Genomic DNA, 24,322 nt, shown 5'->3' on the forward strand with positions numbered 1-24,322 from the left:
ATGAAATAAGCAAAACCTGATGTCAAAACCTGATAAGAATATTGCAATAAAAGAAAATTATAAACCAATAGCACTCATGAACAAAAACATAAAAATCTTAAACTATTGGCAAATTGAACCTACAAGTAAATAAAAAGAATATGTTATAAAGAAGTGGAATTCTTTTAATAGATGACAAAAAAAAGGACTTGATAAATATCCCCTCCCACCACTTAAGACTGTACTAGAGATCCCAGTCCATGCAATATAGTAAGCAAAAAACATCATGAAATTAGTAAAACTGTCTTTTCAAGACATACTCTAAAGCTATAATAATATATGTATACCAATAGCACAATATTAACACAATACTTAATAAAAGACAGATCACAGACCTGAATGTAACAGCTAAAACTACAAAGCCTCTGGGAAAAAAGTATTCAGGATACTGGAGCAGTAAAGATTTTGACAGGACAAAAAAGGCATTAAACATTTTTAAAAATGATAAATTATATCTCGTCAGATTTAAAAATTTCTACTCAAAAGACAGCATTGTAAAAACAAAACAGCAAGCCAGAGACTGGGAGGAAAAATATATATCTGACAAAGAACTCATGTACAGATTTCCAAAAATCACTAATAGAAAGGTAAACAGTCCAAGTAAAACATAGGCAAATGAATTGAAGAGGCACTTCCAAAAAGAAAATATCTGAATATGAGTATGTAAATCTGTAAGAAAAAGGGCTTAACATCATTTTATCAGAGTAAGCCAATGAAAGCAACAGAATTGGCTAAAATAAAAAAGAATGATAACATTAAGTGTTCGTAAGGACAACATGGAGCAACTGGAATACTCATACACTGGTATAAAATGAGAAATAAAATGAGGTACGCACTCTGGAAAACTATTCAGAATTCCTAATTAACTTATTCCATTGACCAGCAATTCCAAGATGAGAGAGTACAAATGTCCACAAAAGACTTTCACAGCGATGTTCACAAAAAGTTTATTCCTAAAAACCTTAAACTGGGGTGCTTGGGTGGCTCAGTGGGTTGAGCGTCTGCCTTTGGCTCAGGTCACGATCTCAGAGTCTTGAGAATGAGCCCTGCATTGGGCTCCCTGCTCAGCAGTGAGCCTGCTTCTCCCTCTCCCTCTGCCTGACACTCTCCCTGCTTGTGCTCTTTCTCTGCCAAATAAATAAATAAAATCTTAAAACAAAACAACAACCTTAAACTGGAAAAAATCCAGTGTCTGTTACCATGAGGCTGATTAAACAAATCTGAGTTATCCAAACTCAGCAATAAAAGAAAACAAATTACTTCTAAACACAACAATTTGGATGAATCTCAAAATTACTAAGGTGAAGCAAAAAGCAGCTAGACACAAAAGATTACTAACTGTATGGTTCCATTTTCCATGAAGTTAAAGAACAGGCAAGACTAATGTATGCTGACAGAAATCAAAAGAGTGGTGAGAAGGGTGCCTACGGACTGGAATGGGGCATGAGGGAAATATATCTTGAGGAAGGTGGTGGATACTGGGATGTATATATGCATTAAAAGTCACCTATTTGTACACTGAAGATTTGTGTTTTACTGTATGTAATTCATTCTCTAATTTTTAAAAAAAATGGTTGAAAATAAATGAATGGGCAGACAGATACTAGGCAAATGAAACAGAGAATGGAGTGGCAGTATTAATGTCTGACAAAGCAGAATGAAGGTCAAGAGTACCTCATAAACTTTGTTCTAAGAATTCAAAAAAGATAATTTATGAAACTTATGTAGTACATTTAAAGTACATCATAAATTCCCTCAGCTATCATTATTATATTATTATTATTTATTTCAACATGCCCAATTTTCACTAAAGCCTTGCTCACACTAGCTAATGAATACAGATGTTAGCTAAGTTTGCTTGACCCCTACTATGCAAGGATAAGGTCTGTTCATTAAAGCACTATCTAATAGTGATGAATGAAAGTTAAATGAAAAAAAAAATTCTTAAAGGAAATCACAGTCTAGTAGGGAAGAAAGGCAAGGAAACACTGATAAAACGTTCAAAGAACATCGCTGTTAAGGCAGAGAGGGAGTGCTTATGGGGTACTTCTAAGGGCACTGAGAAAGGCTTTCTTAAGGAAAAAAAGGTGCTAATTCAGTAATTATGCAATCAGAAATAGATGTACTCACTAAATTCCTACATATGAAAACTGAGGAGCACCTTTTAAAGTACTTCAAGTAGTTGGTAATAATTTACAGAAATATAGAATACATTAGGAGGTAGCATTTCAGATGCAGGAGCAAATAATACTGATGATAATTTATCATTATATCTTCTTAGGCAGCAATATACATATCAAAAGATATTCTGACAACATACAGCCTGACCTGTATAGCAGCAAGTGTGCATGCCAGACAGGTGCTGAAAAACACACACCTAAGTAGATGTCTCATCTCCTCAATTTCTATACAGTTGTCTTCAACTCACTCAAAACAGTTAAAGAAAAAATCATTAATTTTAATGTTCCAAATTTATATTTTCTAATTTACTATTTTAAAAACTTTTTGTTGAAAATGCTTCTTAAAAAGTATGTTTCTGAGAAAGAAAAAAAAATTTTTTATATTAATTTCATTTCAAAGATGACAGAAAGAGTACATTGAACTGAGTGACCTCTATGGAAACAAAATCATCAAACTATAATTAGAACATCTATCCAAGTGAATATGGATTCAGTCAAATTAATATACTTTTTAAAATTTTTTACAAATGGATGGCCAGACAAATGGCAAACTGACATTACTTTGTGTTATTGAAACATAACTTGTCAAATGTGGACAAAATAAATGCCAAGTAAATAATTAATTTTTAAAAATAAACTCTTAATCCCTGGTAGAGGTGGCACTATTAAAACAAAACAAAACAAAAACAGTATAAAACAGGATATACTGTCACCCTGAAATAGAAAGACAGACAATGTCTCTAGCACTTAGTGAGAGCCATCATTCCTCACTTCCCTCACCTTCCACTGTGATTCTAACCTGGTGACAGTACTAATCTTTATCATTCCCCGAACTTTTCTTTTTCTGTGAATTTTTTATAATCAACTTAACTGTCTCACATCTCATTATTGAGGCTTCTCATAACTGCTCCAATCTTCTTCTTAATAGGGATAGTCTTTTATTTGACTATAGACTGTATGTGATTTGGCGACCTACATAGAACGATCTAAGGGGCATGGAAAAACTTTACTGCCACTACCTCCTACACTGATATTTGAACTTATACCATTCCAGAGTAAGTTAATCATTTTCCTTTACTTAGTAACAAAAACCAAAGTTTCTGGAAATGAAAAAGAACTGGAATAAAATGGCAAAAGACAGCAAATTTCAACAAGATAAGATACAAATGAAGAAAAAGTCAATGTGAAAAAGAGCTGAATGAATTATTCTGAATCATTACAGAGAATTAAAGATGGGTAGGGGAAACATGAACGAAAAATATAAGAGATGTGGAGAACAGAGTGAGAAGGTCTAACATATATCCCAAAGGAGGTCTTGAAGGAGAGAAAAGAGTGAATAGGAAAGAATAAATATTGAAAGAGGTAAGAGCTGAGATTTTCTAGACCTGATTAAAGATATCAATCAGTCGGGAAAAAAGGCCAACAAAATACACCAAGAGACACATTATGGTGGAACTATGAAATATTAGAGACAAAATAAAAAACATCTAAAAAGCAGCCAAAGAGAGACTTTAATATATATCTCTCAGTAATTGACAAATTAAAGACCAAAACACACAAAAGTAATGGATATAGAAGACTGAACTACAAAATTCACAAACTTCATCTATCATACATGGAATGTGGTATTCAAAACTAAAGGACGTAGTATCTTCAAGCAAGGGAGAACATTTAAGAAACTCATCATGTATCAGCCTGGAAAGCAAGTCTCAACAAAGTCAAAAACATGACATTCCTTGACCTCAGCATAAATAAATTAGAAATCTCTAACAAAGAGAAAACTAATTCCCAACATGGAAACTAATTGCTACCCACCCACCCACCCATAATTTGGAAATTTAAAAGCACACTCCTATATAGCTGTGTGTCAAAGAAAAACTCACAATTAAAATTAGAAAATACAGAAGGAGGAGCAAGATGGCGGAGGAGTAGGCGACCTAAATTTCATCTGGTCCCAGGAATTCAGCTAGATAGGGATCAAACCATTCTAAACACATAAGAACTCAACAGGAGAATGAAGAAAAGAATAGCAGCAACTCTCTGAACAGAAAAGCGACCACTTTCTGGAAGGTAGGACGTGTGGAGAAGTGAATCCGAGGCGATATTCAGGAAGACCGACAGTGGGGGAGGGGGCCTCCATCAGCCGCTACTGGCAAGTGATACAGCAGCAGAGCAAAAAATCGGAACTTTTAGAAGTTGGCTCTGCTGAGGAATGTCGTTCCAGTGACTAAGTCGGGGGTGGAACCCTTGCTGGGACAGTGTGGTCTCAGGACCCTCGGGGTCACAGAAAGACCGGGGATACCTGAGTGTGGCAGAGGTGCGAGGTATCAGAGCGGGGAAGCCGGCTGCAGGGAAGGAGCCAAGGAGTGGGCTCTCAGCTCGGGGTTGCCATAAACTGTGATCCGCAGCACAGTTGGGCCACTGCTCTTCCAGCAGGGACCCAAAAATTGGCAGATCCGGGGAGACTCCCCTTCCTCCCCCAGGAGGAGCAGAGCGGGAGCACACCGCAGGGATCTGCTGGGCTTGGAGACTGCAAACGGGGTCGTGAGCCAAGACAGAAACGTTGAGTCACTGGCCGGGTGTGGGCGGAGACCAGGGAGATGGGAGTGACTGACTGCTTTTCTCTGGGGGCTCACTGAGGAGTGGGGCCCCAAGTTCTTGGCTCCTCCGGGTGGAGACTGGGAGGCCGCCATTTTCACTCTCATCCTCCAACGCTGTACAGAAAGCTTGCAGGGAACAAAAGCTCCCAAAAGCAAACCTGAGCAGATTACTTAGCTTGGACCTGGCAAGGGTGGGGCAATTCCGCCTCTGGCAAAGACATTTGGGAACCACGGCAACAGGCCCCTCCCCCAGAAGATCAGCAAGAACAGCCAGCCAAGACCAAGTTTACCGATCAATGAGAACGGCAGAACTCCAGCGCTAGGGGAATATGGCACATAGAATTCATGGCTTTTTTTCCATGATTCTTTAGTCTTTTAAAGTTAAATTTTTTTTAACTTCTTTTTTTGAATTTTTCTTTTTCCCTTTTTCCACCAACATCATAATCCCTTTTTTAAAAAATCTTTTTTATTTTTCATTTTTAGAGTCATATTCTATGCCTTCATAGTAGTTAACCTTATATTTAGTATATATATATATAAGTTGTTCTCTCTTTAAAATTTTGAGATACAGTTTCTTCTAACAGACGAAAATATACCCTGAATCTCTAGTGTATGGCTTTGTTCTAGTCTCCTGCCTGATCACATTCTCTCCCCATTTTTTTTTTTAAATCCTCATCTTTCTTTTTTCAACCAACTTCTTATCAATTCCTTTTATAAAATCTTCTATAATTTTCATTTTTACACTCATATTCCATCCCTTCATTGTATTAACCCCTATTTTTGAACATATATAAGTTTTACTTTCTTTAAAATTTTCAGAGGCACTTTCTTCTAGTAGACCAAAATATGCCCAAATTCTAGTGTGTGGCACTGATCTATGTACCAGCCTGATCATATTTGATCATATTTTGTTTTTTGTGTTTTTGTTTTCATCTTTTTTTCTTTCTTTTTCTTTTTTCTTTCTTTCCCTTTCTTTCCCCCCGGTATCAGGTCTCTTCTGATTTGTTTAGTGTATATATTTCTGGGGTCATTGTAACCCTGTTAGCATTTTGTTGTCTCATTCATCTATTCTTCTCTGGACAAAATGACAAGATGGAAAAAATCACCACAAAAAAAAGAACAAGAGGCAGCACCAACTGCCAGGGACCTAATCAATACGGACATTAGTAAGATGTCGGAACTAGAGTTCAGAATGACAATTTTAAAGATACTAGCTAGGCTTGAAAAAAGCATGGACGATATTAGAGAAACACCTTCTGGAGAAATAAAAGAACTAAAACCTAACCAAGTCAAAATCAAAAAGGCCATTAATGAGGTGCAATCAAAAATGGAAGCTCTAACTGCTAGGATAAATGAGGCAGAAGAGAGAAATAGTGATATAGAAGACCAAATGATGGAAAATAAAGAAGCTGAGACAAAGAGAGATGAACAACTACTGGATCACAAGGGCAGAATTCGAGAGATAAGTGATACCATGAGACGAAACAATATTAGAATAACTGGGATCCCAGAAGAAGAAAGAGAGAGAGGGGCAGAAGGTATGTTGGAGCAAATTATAGCAGAGAACTTCCAAACAGGCATCAAAATCCAGGAGGCACAGAGAAGCCCCTCAAAATCAATAAAAATAGGTCAACACCCTGACATGTAATAGTAAAACTTACGAGTCTCAGAGACAAAGAGAAAATCCTGAAAGCAGCTCGGGACAAGAGATCTGTATCCTACAATGGTAAAAACATTAGATTGGAAACAGACCTGTCCACAGAGACCTGGCAGGCCAGAAAGGACTGGCAGTATATATTCAGAGCACTAAATGAGAAAAATATGCAGCCAAGAATACTATATCCAGCTAGGCTGTCATTGAAAATAGAAGGAGAGATAAAAAGCTTCCAGGACAAACAAAAACTAAAGGAATTTGCAAAAATGACACCAGTCCTACAAGAAATATTGAAAGGGGTCCTCTAAACAAAGAGAGAGCCTAAAAGTAACATAGACCAGAAAGGAACACAGACAATATACAGTAACAGTCACCTTATAGGCAATACAATGGCACTAAATTCCTATCTTTCAATAGTTACCCGGAATGTAAATGGGCTAAATGCCCCAATCAAAAGACACAGGCTATCAGATTGGATAAAAAAACAAGACCCATTGATATGCTGTCTGCAAGAGACTCATTTTAGACCCAAACACACCTCCCGATTGGAAGTGAGGGGGTGGAAAACAATTTACCATGCTAATGGACACCAAAAGAAAGCTGGGGTGGTAATCCTTATATCAGACAAATTAGATTTTAAAACAAAGACTATAATAAGAGATGAGAAAGGACACTATATCCTACTTAAAGGGTCTCTCCAACAAGAAGATCTAACAACTGTAAATATCTATGCCCCTAACATGGGAGCAGCCAATTATATAAGCCAATTAATAACAAAAGCAAAGAAACACATCGAGAGCAATACAATAATAGTAGGGGACTTTAACACCCCCCTCACTGAAATGGACAGATCAGCTAAGCAAAAGATCAACAAAGAAATAAAGACTTTAAATGATACACCGGACCAAATGGACTTCACAGATATATTCAGAACATTCCATCCTAAAGCAACAGAATACACATTCTTCTTGAGTGCCCATGGAACATTCTCCAAAATAGATCATATCCTAAGTCACAAATCAGGTCTCAACTGGTACCAAAAGACTGGGATCATTCCCTGCCTATTTTCACACCACAATGCGTTGAAACTAGAACTCAATCACAAGAGGAAAGTCGGAAAGAACTCAAATACATGGAGGCTAAAGAACATCCTACTAAAGAATGAATGGGTCAACCAGGAAATTAAAGAAAAATTAAAAAAATTCATGGAAACCAATGAAAATGAAAACACAACTATTCAAAATCTTTGGGATGCAGCAAAGGCAGTCCTAAGAGGAAAGTATATAGCAATACAAGCCTTTCTCAAGAAACAAAGGTCTCAAATACACAACCTAACCCTACACCTAAAGGAGCTGGAGAAAGCACAGCAAATAAAGCCTAAACCCAGCAGAAGAAGAGAAATAATAAAGGTCAGAGTAGAAATTAATGAAATAGAAACCAAAAGAACAGTAGAACAGATCAACGAAACTAGGAGCTGGTTCTTTGAAAGAATTAACAAGATTGATAAACCCCTGGCCAGACTTATCAAAAAGAAAAATGACCCAAATAAATAAAATCATGAATGAAAGAGGAGAGATCACAACCAACACCAAAGAAATATAAACAATTCTAAGACCATATTATGAGCAACTCTATGCCAGCAAATTAGATAATCTGGAAGAAATGGATGCATTCCTAGAGATGTATCAACTACCAACACCGAACCAAGAAGAAATAGAAAACCTGAACAGACCCATAACCACTAAGGAAATTGAAGCAGTCATCAAAAATCTCCCAACAAACAAAAGCCCAGGGCCAGATGGCTTTCCAGGGGAATTCTACCAAACATTTCAAGAAGAATTAATACCTATTCTTCTGAAACTGTTCCAAAAACTAGAAATGGAAGGAAAACTTCCAAACTCGTTTTATGAGGCCACCATTACCTTGATCCCCAAACCAGACAAAGACCCCAGCTAAAAGCAGAATTACAGACCAATATCCTTGATGAACATGGATGCAAAAATTCTCACCAAAATACTAGCCAAGAGAATCCAACAGTACATTAAAAGGATTATTCACCACGACCAAGTGGGATTTATCCCTGGCCTGCAAGGTTGGTTCAACATCTGCAAATCAATCAATGTGATACAATACATTAATAAAAGAAAGAACAAGAACCATATGATCCTCTCAATAGATGCAGAAAAAGCATTTGACAAAGTACACCATCCTTTCTTGATCAAAACTCTTCAGAGTATAGAGATAGAGGGTACATATCTCAATAATAAAAGCCATCTATGAAAAACCTACAGCGAATATCATTCTCAATGGGGAAAACCTGAGAGCCCCCTAAGGTCAGGAACACAGCAGGGATGTCCACTATCACCACTGCTATTCCACATAGTATTAGAAGTCCTAGCCACAGCAATCAGACAACAAAAAGAAATCAAAGGCATCCAAATTGGCAAAGAAGAAGTCAAACTTTCACTCTTTGCAGATGATATGATACTTTATGTGGAAAACCCCAAAGACTCCACCCCAAAACTGCTAGAACTCATACAGGAATTCAGTAAAGTGGCAGGATATAAAATCAATGCACAGAAATCAGTGGCATTCCTATACACTGACAACAAGACAGAAGAAAGAAATTAAGGAGTCGATCCCATTTACAATTGCACCCAAAACCATAAGATACCTAGGAATAAATCTAACCAAAGAGGCAAAGAATCTGTACTCAGAAAACTACAAAATACTCATGAAAGAAATTAAGGAAGACACGAAGAAATGGAAAAACGTTCCATGCTCATGGATTGGAAGAACTAATATTGTGAAGATGTCAATGCTACCTAGAGCAATCTACACATTCAATGCAATCCCCATCAAAAGACCATCAACTTTTTTCGAAGAAATGGAACAAATAATCCTAAAATTTGTATGGAACCAGAAAAGACCCCAAATAGCCAGAGGAATGTTGAAAAAGAAAAGCAAAGCTGGCGGCATCACAATTCCGGACTTCAAGTTCTATCACAAAGCTGTCATCATCAAGACAGTATGGTACTGGCTCAAAAACAGACACATAGATCAATGGAACAGAATAGAGAGCCCAGAAATGGACCCTCAACTCTATGGTCAACTCATCTTCGTCAAAGCAGGAAAGAATGTCCAATGGAAAAAAGACAGTCTCTTCAACAAACGGTGTTGGGAAATTTGGACAGCCACATGCAGAAGAATGAAACTGGACCATGTCCTTACACCGCACACAAAAATTGACTCAAAATGGTTGAAAGACGTAAATGTGAGACAGGAGTCCATCAAATTCCTAAAGGAGAACACAGGCCGCAACGTCTTCGACCTCAGCCGCAGCAACTTCTTTCTAGAAACATTGCCAAAGGCAAGGGAAGCAAGGGCAAAAATGAACTATTGGGTCTTTATCAAGATAAAAAGCTTTTGCACTGCAAAGGAAACAGTCAACAAAACCAAAAGACAACCGACAGAATGGGAGAAGATATTTGCAAATGACATAGCATATAAAGGGCTAGTATCCAAAATCTATAAAGAACTTATGAAACTTAACCAAAGAACAAATGATCCAATCAAGAAATGGGCAGAAGACATGAACAGACATTTTTCCAAAGAAGACATCCAAATGGCCAGCAGACACATGAAAAGTGCTCAACATCGCTCGGCATCAGGGAAATCCAAATCAAAACCTAAATGAGATATCACCTCACACCAGTCAGAATGGCGAAAATTAAGAAGTCAGGAAATGACAGATGTTGGCTGGGATGCAGAGAAAGGGGAACTCTCCTACAGTGTTGGTGGGAATGCAAGCTGGTGCAGCCACTCTGGAAAACAGTATGGAGGTTCCTCAAAAATTTGAAAATAGAGCTACCCTACGACCCAGCAATTGCACTACTGGGTATTTACCCCAAAGATACAAATGTAGGGATCCGAAGGGGTATGTGCACCCTGATGTTTATAGCAGCAATGTCCACAACAGCCAAACTATGGAAAGAGCCAAGATGTCCATCAACAGATGAACGGATAAAGAAGATGTGGTATATATATACAATGGAATATTATGTAGACATCAAAAGGAATGAAATCTTGCCATTTGCAACGACGTGGATAGAACTGGAGGGTATTATGCTGAGTGAAATAAGTCAATCAGAGAAAGACATGTATCATATGACCTCACTGATATGAGGAATTCTTAATCTCAGGAAACAAACTGAGGGTTGCTGGAGTGGTAGGGGGTGGGAGGGATGGGGTGGGTGGGTGATAGACATGGGGAAGGGTAGTGCTATGGTGAGCACTGTGAATTGTGTAAGACTGTTGAATCACAGACCTGTACCTCTGAAACAAATAATACATTATATGTTAAAAAGAAAAAAAAAAAAGCCGGAAGGGAAGAATGAAGGGAGGGAAATCAGAGGGGGATTCGAACCATGAGAGACTATGAACTCTGAGAAATAAACAGGTTCTAGAGGGGAGGGGGATGGCGGGATAGGTTAGCCTGGTGATGGGTATTAAAGAGGGCACGTACTGCATGGAGCACTGGGTGTTATACACAAACAATGAATCATGGAACACTATATCAAAAACTAATGATGTAATGTATGGTGACTAACATAACATAATAAAATAAAATAAAATAAAGGCAGATATCTTTAGCAAAAAAAAAAAAAAAAATAGTCCACCATTTATTCTAAGCTTTACCTCCAGATCCAATATATTACCTTGGTTTCAAAATGATATCAACAACTCTCTCTATATCTGTCTCTAAAATAAATAAATCTTTTTTTAAAGGGGGGGGCGCCTGGGTGGCACAATCAGTTAGGAGTCCAACTCTTGGCTTCAGCCCAGGTCATGATCTCGGGTCATGGGATCAAGCCCTAGGTCAGGCTCCACTCAGCACAGAGTCTGCTTGAGACTTTCTCTCTCTGCCCTTCCCCCCCCCCTCAAATACATAAATAAATCTTTGAAAAAAAATGGTATCAACAAGACTAGGAAGGATATCAAAGCCTACTTGTATTTCAACTTCATTCTATTTCTTTATGATGTAACTGAAGCAAGAGTTACTACTCATAACTTTGTAAAAACCTAAAGAGAACCAAACTTACTGCTTCTGTTATATGCAATTCCTAATCATTTCATATATTTTTAAATGACTAAAAAAACTGTTCAATAAATATATTTGTGTCACTATTGTTACTGCACAAAAACAAAATGCTCACTTTCTACAAATAATAATTCTTTACTGCAAGGGAGCCCTTTGCAATTCTCAACACAAAAATTTCTGGAAATAAACTCAACATTTGGCCCTACAGCCTTAAGTCACATTTCTCATCAGTATGATTAATCTTTACGAAAAGGCAGGAAAACAAGACAGAGCCACCCACTTTGACATTTTCATTCTTTGAAAAAAAAAATCCATTTCTAGTTCACAAACCGTAACTATCATTTGTAAAAAGTATGCAATCCATCAAGAGTACTTTTTGATTATAAGATTAACAAGATCATTATCTTTCTTATTTTTTGCACTGAGAAAACTGTAAAAGTGGTTCTACTTAGTTTTACTTAGAAATCTGATAAACCTTTGCCCAAGAACCAACCAACCTTTAATAAGAAGGTTGCTTCATTTCTTCCTTTTCTGCTTACTTGAAAAAATAAAAACAAAGTATAACATCTCAAGAAAAACCTACTCCATTGATTTACACATCACTCATTTTTGTCCAACTTTGCTACATCCATGGATTAGAGAGTAGAGAGCATGTATTTTTCAGGTGAGGTATTAAGCCTCCTATAGCTGTTGTAAGCCACTCTCGTGTGCATGAGTCTGTGTCTCTGTGCTTGAGCACTTGTGCCCATGCTTAAGTAGTAAAAAGCAAAAGCATCATTAGTTTTTGATATAGTGTTCCATGATTCATTGTTTTCGTATAATACCCAGTGTTCCATGCAGTACGTGTCCTCCTTAATACCCATCACTGGGCTAACCCATCCCCCCACCCCTCTCCCCTCTAAAACCCTCAGTTTATTTCTCAGAGGGTGGACTATTTTTCACACTCAGAATTAGGATTTTTTAATAATTGACATTAAATATTTTGAAATCATTTAGTTGTATAGTAAATGAATCAGTAAACTAGATTTAGATGATAGCATTTGTGCTGATTCTATTTATTATGAGTGAATCCATTAATATCATGATGTCAACCAAGTAAAATATCTTTCTTGCATTTATGGAGAAACACTGCCAACTGGTCATTTGGAAAGGGGGAGAGAAAGAAGAGATGTGAATAAGCAGGAAGAGGTTTATCTGCAGGCTCAGGGAGTTTGCTGTTGGCTCTAAAGTAAAAGTTTAAACTAAAAGGAGCCAAATTTGAGATGATTCTTAAAGATTTGGGTTTGATGCCTTTCTTTCCTATTTCCTTCCCTTACTTTGGGCAGCTTAGGTGGGGAATAAATCAGCTTTTGCCTTGAGAAAGCTTTGATCTAGAGAAAAGAAGAGAATATTAAATTAATGATTCAAGGTGAGTTACAAGAAGGGCAGGAATTATTCAAAGTCAAGGTGGGGTGAAGATGGAGAAGGTATATGGGTGTGGGGAGGGTAAGGAGAGAAAAGTACAGGAAAAGCAAAAGAGAGGATACTAAGAAAATAGTTTGGAAACTAAATTGATAAAACAACCAACTTGTTCATTTAACATAATTCATTTACCTGTGTTATTTTCTCTATTCCCTGGAAGTTGTGCTTTTCAAAATGTTCCGCTATATTTAGGAAGGTGTGACGTTCTAGGTAGCAGCAGTTACTTAGGACTATCAAAAGTCTCTGTTCCTAAAAGCAAAACAAATGTTTAGAAAATTACATTTATAGTAACAAACTGGGTAACAGTTATCATTTATTAAATTTAATTATAATCTCTTCATGTTTAATATCAGTATTCAATGTTTTGTTTCTCTTGGTCCCTTTTTTCCCCAGTAATAATATAGAGAGAAACAATATAATTCTATAATTCTATACTCTATAACTGCTTGTTATTATGTAATGCACTAAAGAATCAAATAATGCTGCCTTCGAAATTTAATAGCTGTATGGAAAAACAGCTAACGAGTAAGGTAGGTTCACAGCTGTTGTTCTTGTGAAAGGGGTTTACTTTACTGGTTATTCTATCTAATATTTTTTGCAGCAAAAAAAGCTATAAAAATGGATATTTTAAAATAATTACAAAAAATGCAAAAATTCATAGAAAATAATTTATAAATTTTTCATAACTTGAAAGAGAATTATAATGCCATCCATATGATGGGCTCCTCCCCAAAACTGGGCCTTCACAGATGCATTTATATAGAATAGTTTTCCCCTCTTATGGGGAGTGATGGGACAGAGGCTAGGGAACTCTCCCATAGTATCGGTTATGAAGAGGGCTAGGGCCTCATATTCTACGTTCTCCAGGTTCTAGCCATTTTAAGGTAATTTCTTATTAAAATTATCAGACCCGGGGCACCTGGGTGGCTCAGTCGTTAAGCGTCTGCCTTCGACTCAGGTGATGATCCCAGGGTCCTGGGATCGAGCCCCGCATCGGGCTCCCTGCTCGGCGGGAAGCCTGCTTCTCCCTCTCCTGCTCCCCCTGCTTGTGTTCCCTCTCTCGCTGTGTCTCTCTCTGTCAAATAAATAAAATCTTAAAAAAAAAAAAAAAAAAAAACCAGACCCCAAAGCTGATGAATAAACATCATTTTACAGTTCAGAAGAACTATCTTTGTAAACAAAATTCCAGGAATGGCAGTTATCACCGCTGTTGTGGCTCACCAAGAACACCTTTGCATGCTCCCTCAGTGTGAGAGCATTCTCTAGAACAACAGTGACTAATTCAGAGCTTTGATTCAAGATCCCTTGACTAAACACTAAGGCAAAACTACTTTCCAGGAAAAACTTTCAGCCATATTTTGCTTACTGTTTTGTATATAACTTATGTTAAAGTCAATATAATAAATAAGGAAAATAAACAGATCCCTATCTTGAGGTACACTCTGAACTCAGTTGCCAAGTACAGCTTATATCGCCCAATAATTTCATTTAGCTCCATCAAAAATTTTAAAACTTTCTAAATTTCTTTATTTAAAATAGTATTATCTTTATTGCTGGCACAGTGCGGCCTATTCAATGTCCTTTTTGGTCATCAACAAATACAATTAAAGGGCAAGGAATTATTAAAGTACCTTCAAACAAATGAAAGGTTGTGAATGGCCTTGAATTAATCTATGGATGGGAAATAAATTATAAAACAAGGGAAACAGGGCTCTGTTATGCATACCACTCCTCCACATTTTGTGAATAAATGGCAAGTGAGAACCAGAAAGAAAGCAGTAAACAGCACTGCATAGGCACACAGGCCAGTCTGGGGATGGGGTATATTCCCTCTTGCCCCATACCTGGTATTACCATTATGTGGTCTTCATAAAGAACATGAAATAAAGTAAGCATAAGGTGTCATCAGCCACTCTAAACATGCTGCACTCTGCAAAAATCTCAAGTGGTTTTTCAGTTATAAGATCAATTCGCAATTACCTTTTCCTCCAAACATTAACCTTATGGTCTAACAGACCCCCTGAGCCTGCCGCATCTTCTTTGCCCTGTTAATTAACTCTCTTTGATTTTTCTCCCTGTAATCTGCATTGTTCTTCCCCCAAAATGGAAAAATAATTTGAGTGATTTGAAGTCTTACTCTTGGTAACTGTATTTCTCTTCCCAAATCTAACCAATCAGAAGAAGTGAAAGTGGGAAATAACTGAACACTACAATAATCAAATTCTTAAACCCAAATGATTAATTAAAAGCTTATTAGCAACTTAGATGAATATGTATGTTTGAAAATAACAGCACAACCTATCAAAGGCAGTACTTGCCAATTATGTATTATTTCAATTATTTCTCACAGACTCTCTGAGATGTAGGCATTACCACCCCAATTTTGTCCAGGAGAAAACTGGACACCCTCGATGACATGCCCAAGATTATTCAGTTAGTAAGAAGAAGACCAGGAAGCAAAGTAGTTATCTTCTGACTCCAAACCTGGGCCTCTATCTTACCATAACTGCCTCTCTGCTGAATAACAGAACAAGGCCCTAAGAAAATCTCAATAATCTGGGTCAAATCTAACAAGATATCATCCAAATGCAGAGAAACACAGGAACTGAATTTGGTACCAAACGAACAATTTTATGGAATAAAATGGGAGAGATAAGGTCCTATGACTGGGAGAAGCAAGTATGAAACACCTGGGGTGTGGGTGACAGTAAGCTCAATGTGAGTCAATAGAGATGTAACCTAATGTGTAGTTCTGGCTGCTTCCCAGTTGCCAGGGCCACATCAGAGTCCTGTACTCCACCCTTGAAAAAGGACAGAGTAGACTAAGAGGAGAACCACTGCCATATCGACTAGGAAATGCCTAAAAGATTTAGGATGTTAGCTAAGAGAAAGGAAGATTCCAAGCCCACGCAACAAATGTTTTCAAACACTGAAAAGACTGTCATGTAGAAATTAGGCCTGTTCTAAAGGACAGAGAAAAAAAGCACAGTTGGCCCAATAGCACATAAGGCCCTTCTCAGTTTAGAAGGCTCTTTCCTCCAGCCTGTGTCTTTCTCTAGTCTACTATGTTCACAGTGCAAATGGTCTAAACTCACTACATCAACTTCCTCAGCTCCTATCTGATGTTGACCCAGTGTATACATAGATAGCCCATTAGCAATCCACTGATAAGCTTCCCCTACAGTCACAAATGACCACCTAACTGCCAAGCCCACAACGCTCCAGTTTTCATCTGACCCCACCTGATCTTCTACCAGTCTGTGATACTGTTAAATACTCCTTTGTTTAAATGATCTTTTCCATCTCTCTGGAACACTGTTCCATCTGGATTTTCTTCTCTCTCTCTCTGATTATTCTTTTTTGGGAACTTTGAGGCTCTCTGCTTCTGGCCAACCCTTAAATACGGGTACCCCCAATGTTATTTTTATATATTTGGCCCTCCTCTCATTCTACTAGTATTTTTCCTAGTATACTCATCCACTCCCAGGCCTTATATTGCTTATACAGTTTACCCCTGAACAACACAAGTTTGAAATGCATTGTGCCACTTATATGCAAATTTTTGATACATACACTACAGTATTGTAAATGTATTTTCTCTTTCTTATGATTTTGGTAACATTTTCTTTTCTCTAACTTACTTTATTGTAATACAGCATATAATAATAACATATAAAATGTGTTAATTGCCTGTTATTGGTAAGGCTTTTGCTCAACCATAGACTATTGGTAGTTAAAAGTTTTAGAGGAGTCAAAAGTTACACATGGATTTTCGACTGAACAGGGCTTCAATGCCCCTAACTCCCTCATTGCTCGAGGGTCAACTGTATATTCCTGATTCACAAATCTGTATCTAGATTTCTCTCTTGGGGTCCAGACAGGTATGTCTAATCACCCACTAAATATCTCTGCTTGAATGTCACTCATTTAATACATCTGGTCCCAAACTGAATTTTTAGTATTTCCTAATATAACAAATTCCTTATTTAGGAATTCACACTTATAATACCTGTGGGAATGATAGAGGCAGGAAATTTTGGTCATATGCTTTCTTTCTTGAGAGATACACATACATATATACATATACACATGTACACACACACATACACCCTTCAAGCAAATGACAAACCAGAGAGGGTTATTTTTTTAAGACAGATGGGTTTGGATTTCAAGAGCTGAATTTATACGTATAATAAAGTATGCATGTGAATCATCCTTAAATACATGTATATGCTAAAAAAAGATGTAAGTGTATATATATAAAACATGGTATGGCTTTGTTTTTGCCAGAACTTTATGTTCAAATGAAATGCTATTAGGGAACTTAAAGAAATAAAACACAGAAAAGCAGAGCTTCTCTAGTTAAAGAGGAAAAATATGAGGAGCTGGGCCCCTCTCTTCTGCTTCCTCTCCAACTTTCAAACACCAGGGAACCACTAGGGCACCTATTTCACGCTCACCAACTTGCACAATGCAGGGAGTAGATGGAACTACTTAAGTTATAAAAAGTTTTCAAGTTGTGGAATACATATAAAATTGTATTTTTACTAAAATTTTCACAAAGTAAAACATAGCTCCAAATTATAGGATAGTATACTACAGCAGGAATACAATAGCAGTCAAAGTAATTTAGACTGATTCATAAGTCACTATATAATTTTAAAATATGTTTAGCTTTCTATTTATCATCTTACTTACAGAAGTCAAACTGAAGTCTTCATGGATACTTCCAAACAAATCAGGAGAAGAAACATCAACGGAAAGACTAAATATAGATGCAAGTAAGAGAACAGTGACAATTAAAGCACTAAAATTAACAATGTTACTATAATGTTGTATATCTATTACAACTCAATAAAAAATGCAAGGAACCTTATGTAAACTTGACTTGAAAATCTTTTGGTCAAAACTGTGTAATTCTCTGTTTTTTTATATTTAACAATTAACAGCTCAAAGTAGACACTATAGGCTATTTATTAACACAGGTCATATGACATTTGCTTTGGGTCTTCTCAATACTCAATTAAAATTTTTAAAAATCACAAAAAGGGAAAATACCTAATAATTTAATTTTTAGGTACAGACTCAAATTGATTGAAATGTTTTTGACTATCAGAATCTCCAGAGGGCTTTTTCAAGCTCATTTTCATAATAAACCACTTACAGGTGAGCTGAGTTAGGAAATTAGCTAATAACCAACAAGTGACCAAAGATACAAAATTGCAGGGGAGGAAATTCTATAATCTACTGATTAATTGATATAACAGAATGATAATAAACACTTTAGCAGGAATTCTTTTCCTTAAACCTAACCAATGGATTTTAGAATTCATATGGAACACTAAATAGATGAAATATCAAATAATATTTTAAAATAGAAGCAATAAAAAGATACCAATCTGAACAATAAAAAACAAACTAATGAACATTAAAATAACACAAAAAGATATAAAACGTGTATGAATGAACAGAATAATAAAGTCCAGAAATATAGAGAAAACCTCAAAGACTCCACCAAAAAACTACTAGAATAAATGAATTCAGTAAAGTTGCAGGATAGAAAATCAATGTACAGAAATCTGTTGTGTTTCTACATGCCAATAATGAAGAGCAGAAAGAGAAATTAAGAAAAAAATCCCATGTACAATTGCACCAAAAATAATACAATACCTAGGAATAAACCTAACTAAACAGGTGAAAGATCTATTTATTGAAAACTATAAAACACTGATGAAAGAAATTGAAGACAAACCAAAAAATGGAAAGACATTCCATCTCATGATTTGGAAGAACAAAAATTAAAATGTCTACATCAACCAGAGCAATCTACACTTTTAATGCAATCCCCATCAAAATACCAATGGCATTTTTCACAGAACTAGAACAAGCAATCCTAAAATTTGTATGGAAGCACGAAAGACCACAAATAGCCAAAGCAATCTTGAAAAGCAAAGCTGGGGATATCACAATTCTAGACTTCAAGTTATATTACAAAACTGTAGTGATCCAAGACAGTATGGTACTGGCACAAAAATGGACACATGGATCAACGGAACAGAACAGAAAACCAAGAATAAACTGATTATCAAAAGGTCACTTAATTTTTTTTAAGATTTTATTTATTTATTTGACAGAGAGAGAGAGAGAGGGAACACAAGCAGGGGCAGTGGGAGAGGGAGAAGCAGGCTTCCCACTGAGCAGGGAGCCCAATGTGGGGCTTGATCCCAGGACCCCAGGATCATGACCTGAGCCGAAGGCAGACGCTTAACGAATGAGCCACCCAGGCTGCCCTGGTCACTTAATCTTTGACAAAGCAAGAAAAATATGCAATTTGAAAAGGACAGTCTCTTCAACAAATGGTGTTGGGAAAACTGGACAGCAACATTCAAAAGAAAGAAACTGGATCACTTTATTACACCATACACACAAAAAAAATTCAAAATGGATTAAAGACCTAAATGTGAGACCTGAAACCATAATAATAATAGAACAGAACACAGGCAGTAACCTCTTTGACACTGGCCACAACAACTTTTTCTAGGTAACTTCCCTGATGCAAGGGAAACAAAACCAAAAATCAACCCCTGGGACTACATCAAAATAAAAAGCTTAAGGGGCGCCTGGGTGGCTCAGTCGTTAAGTGTCTGCCTTCGGCTCAGGTCATGATCCCAGGGTCCTGGGATCGAGGCCCGCATTGGGCTCCCTGCTCAGTGGAAAGCCTGCTTCTCCCTCTCCCACTCCCCCTGCTTGTGTTCTCTCTCTCGCTGTGTCTCTCTCTGTCAAATAAATAAATAAAATCTTTAAAAAAAAATAAAAAATAAAAAAATAAAAAGCTTCAGCACAGCGAAGAAAACAATCAGCAAAACTAAAAGGCAACCTAAGAAATGGGAGAAGATATTTACAAATGACATATCCAATAAAGGGTTAGTATCCAAAACATATAAAGAACTTATAAAATACAAGACCCAAAGAACAAATAATCCAATTTAAAAATAAGCAGAACACATGAACAGGCATTTCTCCAAAAAAGACATCCAGATGGCCAACAGACAAATGAAAAGATGTTCATCATCACTCATCATGAGGGAAATGCAAATCAAAGATACAATGAGATACCATCTCACACTTGTTAGAATGGCTAAAATCAACAATACAAGAAACATCAGGCGTTGGCAAGAATGTGGAGAAAAAGGAACACTCATGCACTGTTATTGGGAATGCAAATTGGTACAGTCAGTCTGAAAAACAGTATAGAGGTTCCTCAAAAAGTTAAAAATAGAGAGGAGGAACAAGACGGCGGAGGAGTAGGAGACCTAAATTTCGTCTGGTCCCAGGAATTCAGCTAGATACCGATCAAACCATTCTGAACACCTACGAACTCAACAGGAGATCAAAGAAAAGAATAGTGGCAACTCTCTGAACAGAAAAGCAACCACTTACTGGAAGGTCTCTTCTGAGTTGTTTAGTGTATATTTTTCTGGGGTCATTGTTACCCTGTTAGCATTTTGTTCTCTCATTCATCTATTCTCCTCTGGACAAAATGACAAGATGGAAAAAATCACCACAAAAAAAAACAAGAGGTAGTACCGACTGCCAGGGACCTAATCATTAAGGACATTAGTAAGATGTCGGAACTAGAGTTCAGAATGACAATTTTAAAGATACTAGCTGGGCTTGAAAAAAGCATGGAAGATATTAGAGAAACCCCGTTCTGGAGAAATAAAAGAACTAAAACCTAACCAAGTCAAAATCAAAAAGGCCATTAATGAGGTGCAATCAAAAATGGAGGCTCTAACTGCTAGGATAAATGAGGCAGAAGAGAGAATTAGTGATATCGAAGACCAAATGATGGAAAATAAAGAAGCTGAGAAAAAGAGAGATAAACAACTACTGGGTCACAAGGGCAGAATTCGAGAGATAAGTGATACCATGAGACGAAACAATATTAGAATAATTGGGATCCCATAAGAAGAAGAAAGAGAGAGAGGGGCAGAAACTATACTGGAACAAATTATAGCAGAGAACTTCCCTAATTTGGGAAAGGAAACAGGCATCAAAATCCAGGAGGCACAGAGAAGCCCCTCAAAATCAAAAATAGTTCAACACCCTGACATCTAATAGTAAAACTTACAAGTCTCAGAGACAAAGAGAAAATCCTGAAAGCAGCTCGGGACAAGAGGTCTGTAACCTACAATGGTAGAAACATTAGATTGGCAACAGACCTATCCACAGAGACCTGGCAGGCCAGAAAGGACTGGCAGGATATATTCAGAGCACTAAATGAGAAAAATATGCAGCCAAGAATACTATATCCAGCTAGGCTGTCATTGAAAATAGAAGGAGAGATAAAAAGCTTCCAGGACAAACAAAAACTAAAGGAATTTGCAAACACGAAACCAACCCTACAGGAAATATTGAAAGGGGTCCTCTAAACAAAGAGAGAGCCTAAAAGTAACATAGACCGGAAAGGAACACAGACAATATACAGTAACAGTCACCTTACAGGCAATACGATGGCACTAAATTCATGTCTTTCAATAGTTACCCTGAATGTAAATGGGCTAAATGCCCCAATCAAAAGGGACAGGCTATCAGATTGGATTAAAAAACAAGACCCATCGATATGCTGTCTGCAAGAGACTCATTTTACACCCAAAGGCACCCCCAGATTGAAAGTGACGGGGTGGAAAACAATTTACCATGCTAACGGACACCAAAAGAAAGCTGGGGTGGCAATCCTTATATCAGACAAATTAGATTTTAAACCAAAGACTATAATAAGAGATGAGAAAGGACACTATATCCTACTTAAAGGGTCTATCCAACAAGAAGATCTAACAACTGTAAATATCTATGCCCCTAACATGGGAGCAGCCAATTATATAAGCCAATTAATAACAAAAGCAAAGAAACACATCGACAACAATACAATAATAGTAGGGGACTTTAACACCCCCCTCACTGAAATGGACAGATCAGCTAAGCAAAAGATCAACAAGGAAATAAAGACTTTAAATGACACACTGGACCAAATGGACTTCACAGATATATTCAGAACATTCCATCCTAAAGCAACAGAATACACATTCTTCTCTAGTGCCCATGGAACATTCTCCAAAATAGATCACATCCTAAGTCACAAATCAGGTCTCAACCGGTACCAAAAGACTGGGATCATCCCCTGCCTATTTTCAGACCACAATGTGTTGAAACTAGAACTCAATCACAAGAGGAAAGTCGGAAAGAACTCAAATACATGGAGGCTAAAGAGCATCCTACTAAAGAATGAATGGGTCAACCAGGAAATTAAAGAAGAATTAAAAAAATTCATGGAAACCAATGAAAATGAAAACACAACTATTCAAAATCTTTGGGATGCAGCAAAGGCAGTCCTAAGAGGAAAGTATATAGCAATACAAGCCTTTCTCAAGAAACAAGAAAGGTCTCAAATACACAACCTAACCCTACACCTAAAGGAGCTGGAGAAAGAACAGCAAATAAAGCCTAAACCCAGCAGGAGAAGAGAAATAAGAAAAATCAGAGTAGAAATTAATGAAACAGAAACCAAAAGAACAGTAGAACTGATCAACGAAACTAGGAGCTGGTTCTTTCAAAGAATTAACAAGACTGATAAACCCTGGCCAGACTTATCAAAAAGAAAAGAGAAATGACCCAAATAAATAAAATCATGAATGAAAGAGGAGAGATCACAACCAACACCAAAGAAATACAAACAATTCTAAGACCATATTATGAGCAACTCTATGCCAGCAAATTAGATAATCTGGAAAAAATGGATGCATTCCTAGAGATGTATCAACTACCAAAACCGAACCAGGAAGAAATAGAAAACCTGAACAGACCTATAACCACTAAGGAAATTGAAGCAGTCATCAAAAATCTCCCAACAAACAAAAGCCCAGGGCCAGATGGCTTCCCAGGGGAATTCTACCAAACATTTCAAGAAGAATTAACACCTACCCTTCTGAAACTGTCAAAAAATAGACATGGAAGGAAAACTCCCAAACTCGTTTTATGAGGCCACCATTACCTTGATCCCCAAACCAAAGACCCCATCAAAAAGAATTACAGACCAATAACCTTGATGAACATGGATGCAAAAATTCTCACCAAAATACTAGCCAACAGGATCCAACCGTACATTAAAAGGATTATTCACCACGACCAAGTGGGATTTATCCCTGGGCTGCAAGGTTGGTTCAACATCCACAAATCAATCAATGTGATACAATACATTAATAAAAGAAAGAACAAGAACCATATGATCCTCTCAATAGATGCAGAAAAAGCATTTGACAAAGTACAGCATCCTTTCTTGATCAAAACTCTTCAGAGTATAGGGAGAGAGGGCACATACCTCAATATCATAAAAGCCATCTATGAAAAACCCACAGCGAATATCATTCTCAATGGGGAAAAATTGAGAGCTTTCCCCCTAAGGTCAGGAACACGGCAGGGATGTCCACTATCACCACTGCTATTCCACATAGTATTAGAAGTCCTAGCCACAGCAATCAGACAATAAAAAGAAATAAAAGGCATCCAAATAGGCAAAGAAGAAGTCAAACTCTCACTCTTTGCAGATGATATGATACTTTATGTGGAAAACCCAAAAGACTCCACCCCAAAACTGCTAGAACTCATACAGGAATTCAGTAAAGTGGCAGGATATAAAATCAATGCACAGAAATCAGTGGCATTCCTATACACCAACAACAAGACAGAAGAAAGAGAAATTAAGGAATCGATCCCATTTACAACTGCACCCAAAACCATAAGATACCTAGGAATAAATCTAACCAAAGAGGCAAAGAATCTGTACTCAGAAAACTACAAAATACTCATGAAAGAAATTGAGGAAGACACAAAGAAATGGAAAAACGTTCCATGCTCATGGATTGGAAGAACTAATATTGTGAAGATGTCAATGCTACCTAGAGCAATCTACACATTCAATGCAATCCCCATCAAAAGACCATCAACTTTTTTCGAAGAAATGGAACAAATAATCCTAAAATTTGAATGGAAACAGAAAAGACCCTGAATAGCCAGAGGAACGTTGAAAAAGAAAATTAAAGCTGGTGGCATCACAATTCCGGACTTCCAGCTCTATTACAAAGCTGTCATCATCAAGACAGTTTGGTACTGGCACAAAAACAGACACATAGATCAATGGAACAGAATAGAGAGCCCAGAAATGGACCCTCAACTCTATGGTCAACTCATCTTCGACAAAGCAGGAAAGAATGTCCAATGGAAAACAGTC

General features: G+C 37.1%; 1 protein-coding gene across 5 annotated transcripts in view; it reads right to left on the reverse strand.

The window, feature by feature from the left end:
- The window catches only part of EXOC2 (exocyst complex component 2), a 256,500-nt gene that overhangs the window by 83,630 nt on the left and 148,548 nt on the right, over positions 1-24,322 (reverse strand). For 4 of the 5 annotated variants that reach the window (XM_036072478.2, XM_036072475.2, XM_036072476.2 and 1 more), the window contains 2 exons: positions 17,734-17,800; positions 13,168-13,284 (listed from right to left, as the gene is read on the reverse strand). In XM_036072478.2, coding sequence (XP_035928371.1) covers positions 13,168-13,284; positions 17,734-17,800 — 184 coding nt within the window. The remainder of the gene's footprint in view (positions 1-13,167; positions 13,285-17,733; positions 17,801-24,322) is intronic. The other variant, XM_036072479.2, reaches the window with a different exon arrangement.

This window comes from Halichoerus grypus, chromosome 9 (assembly GCF_964656455.1).
Source record: "Halichoerus grypus chromosome 9, mHalGry1.hap1.1, whole genome shotgun sequence".
In the NCBI taxonomy this organism is placed as follows: Eukaryota; Metazoa; Chordata; class Mammalia; order Carnivora; family Phocidae; genus Halichoerus; species Halichoerus grypus.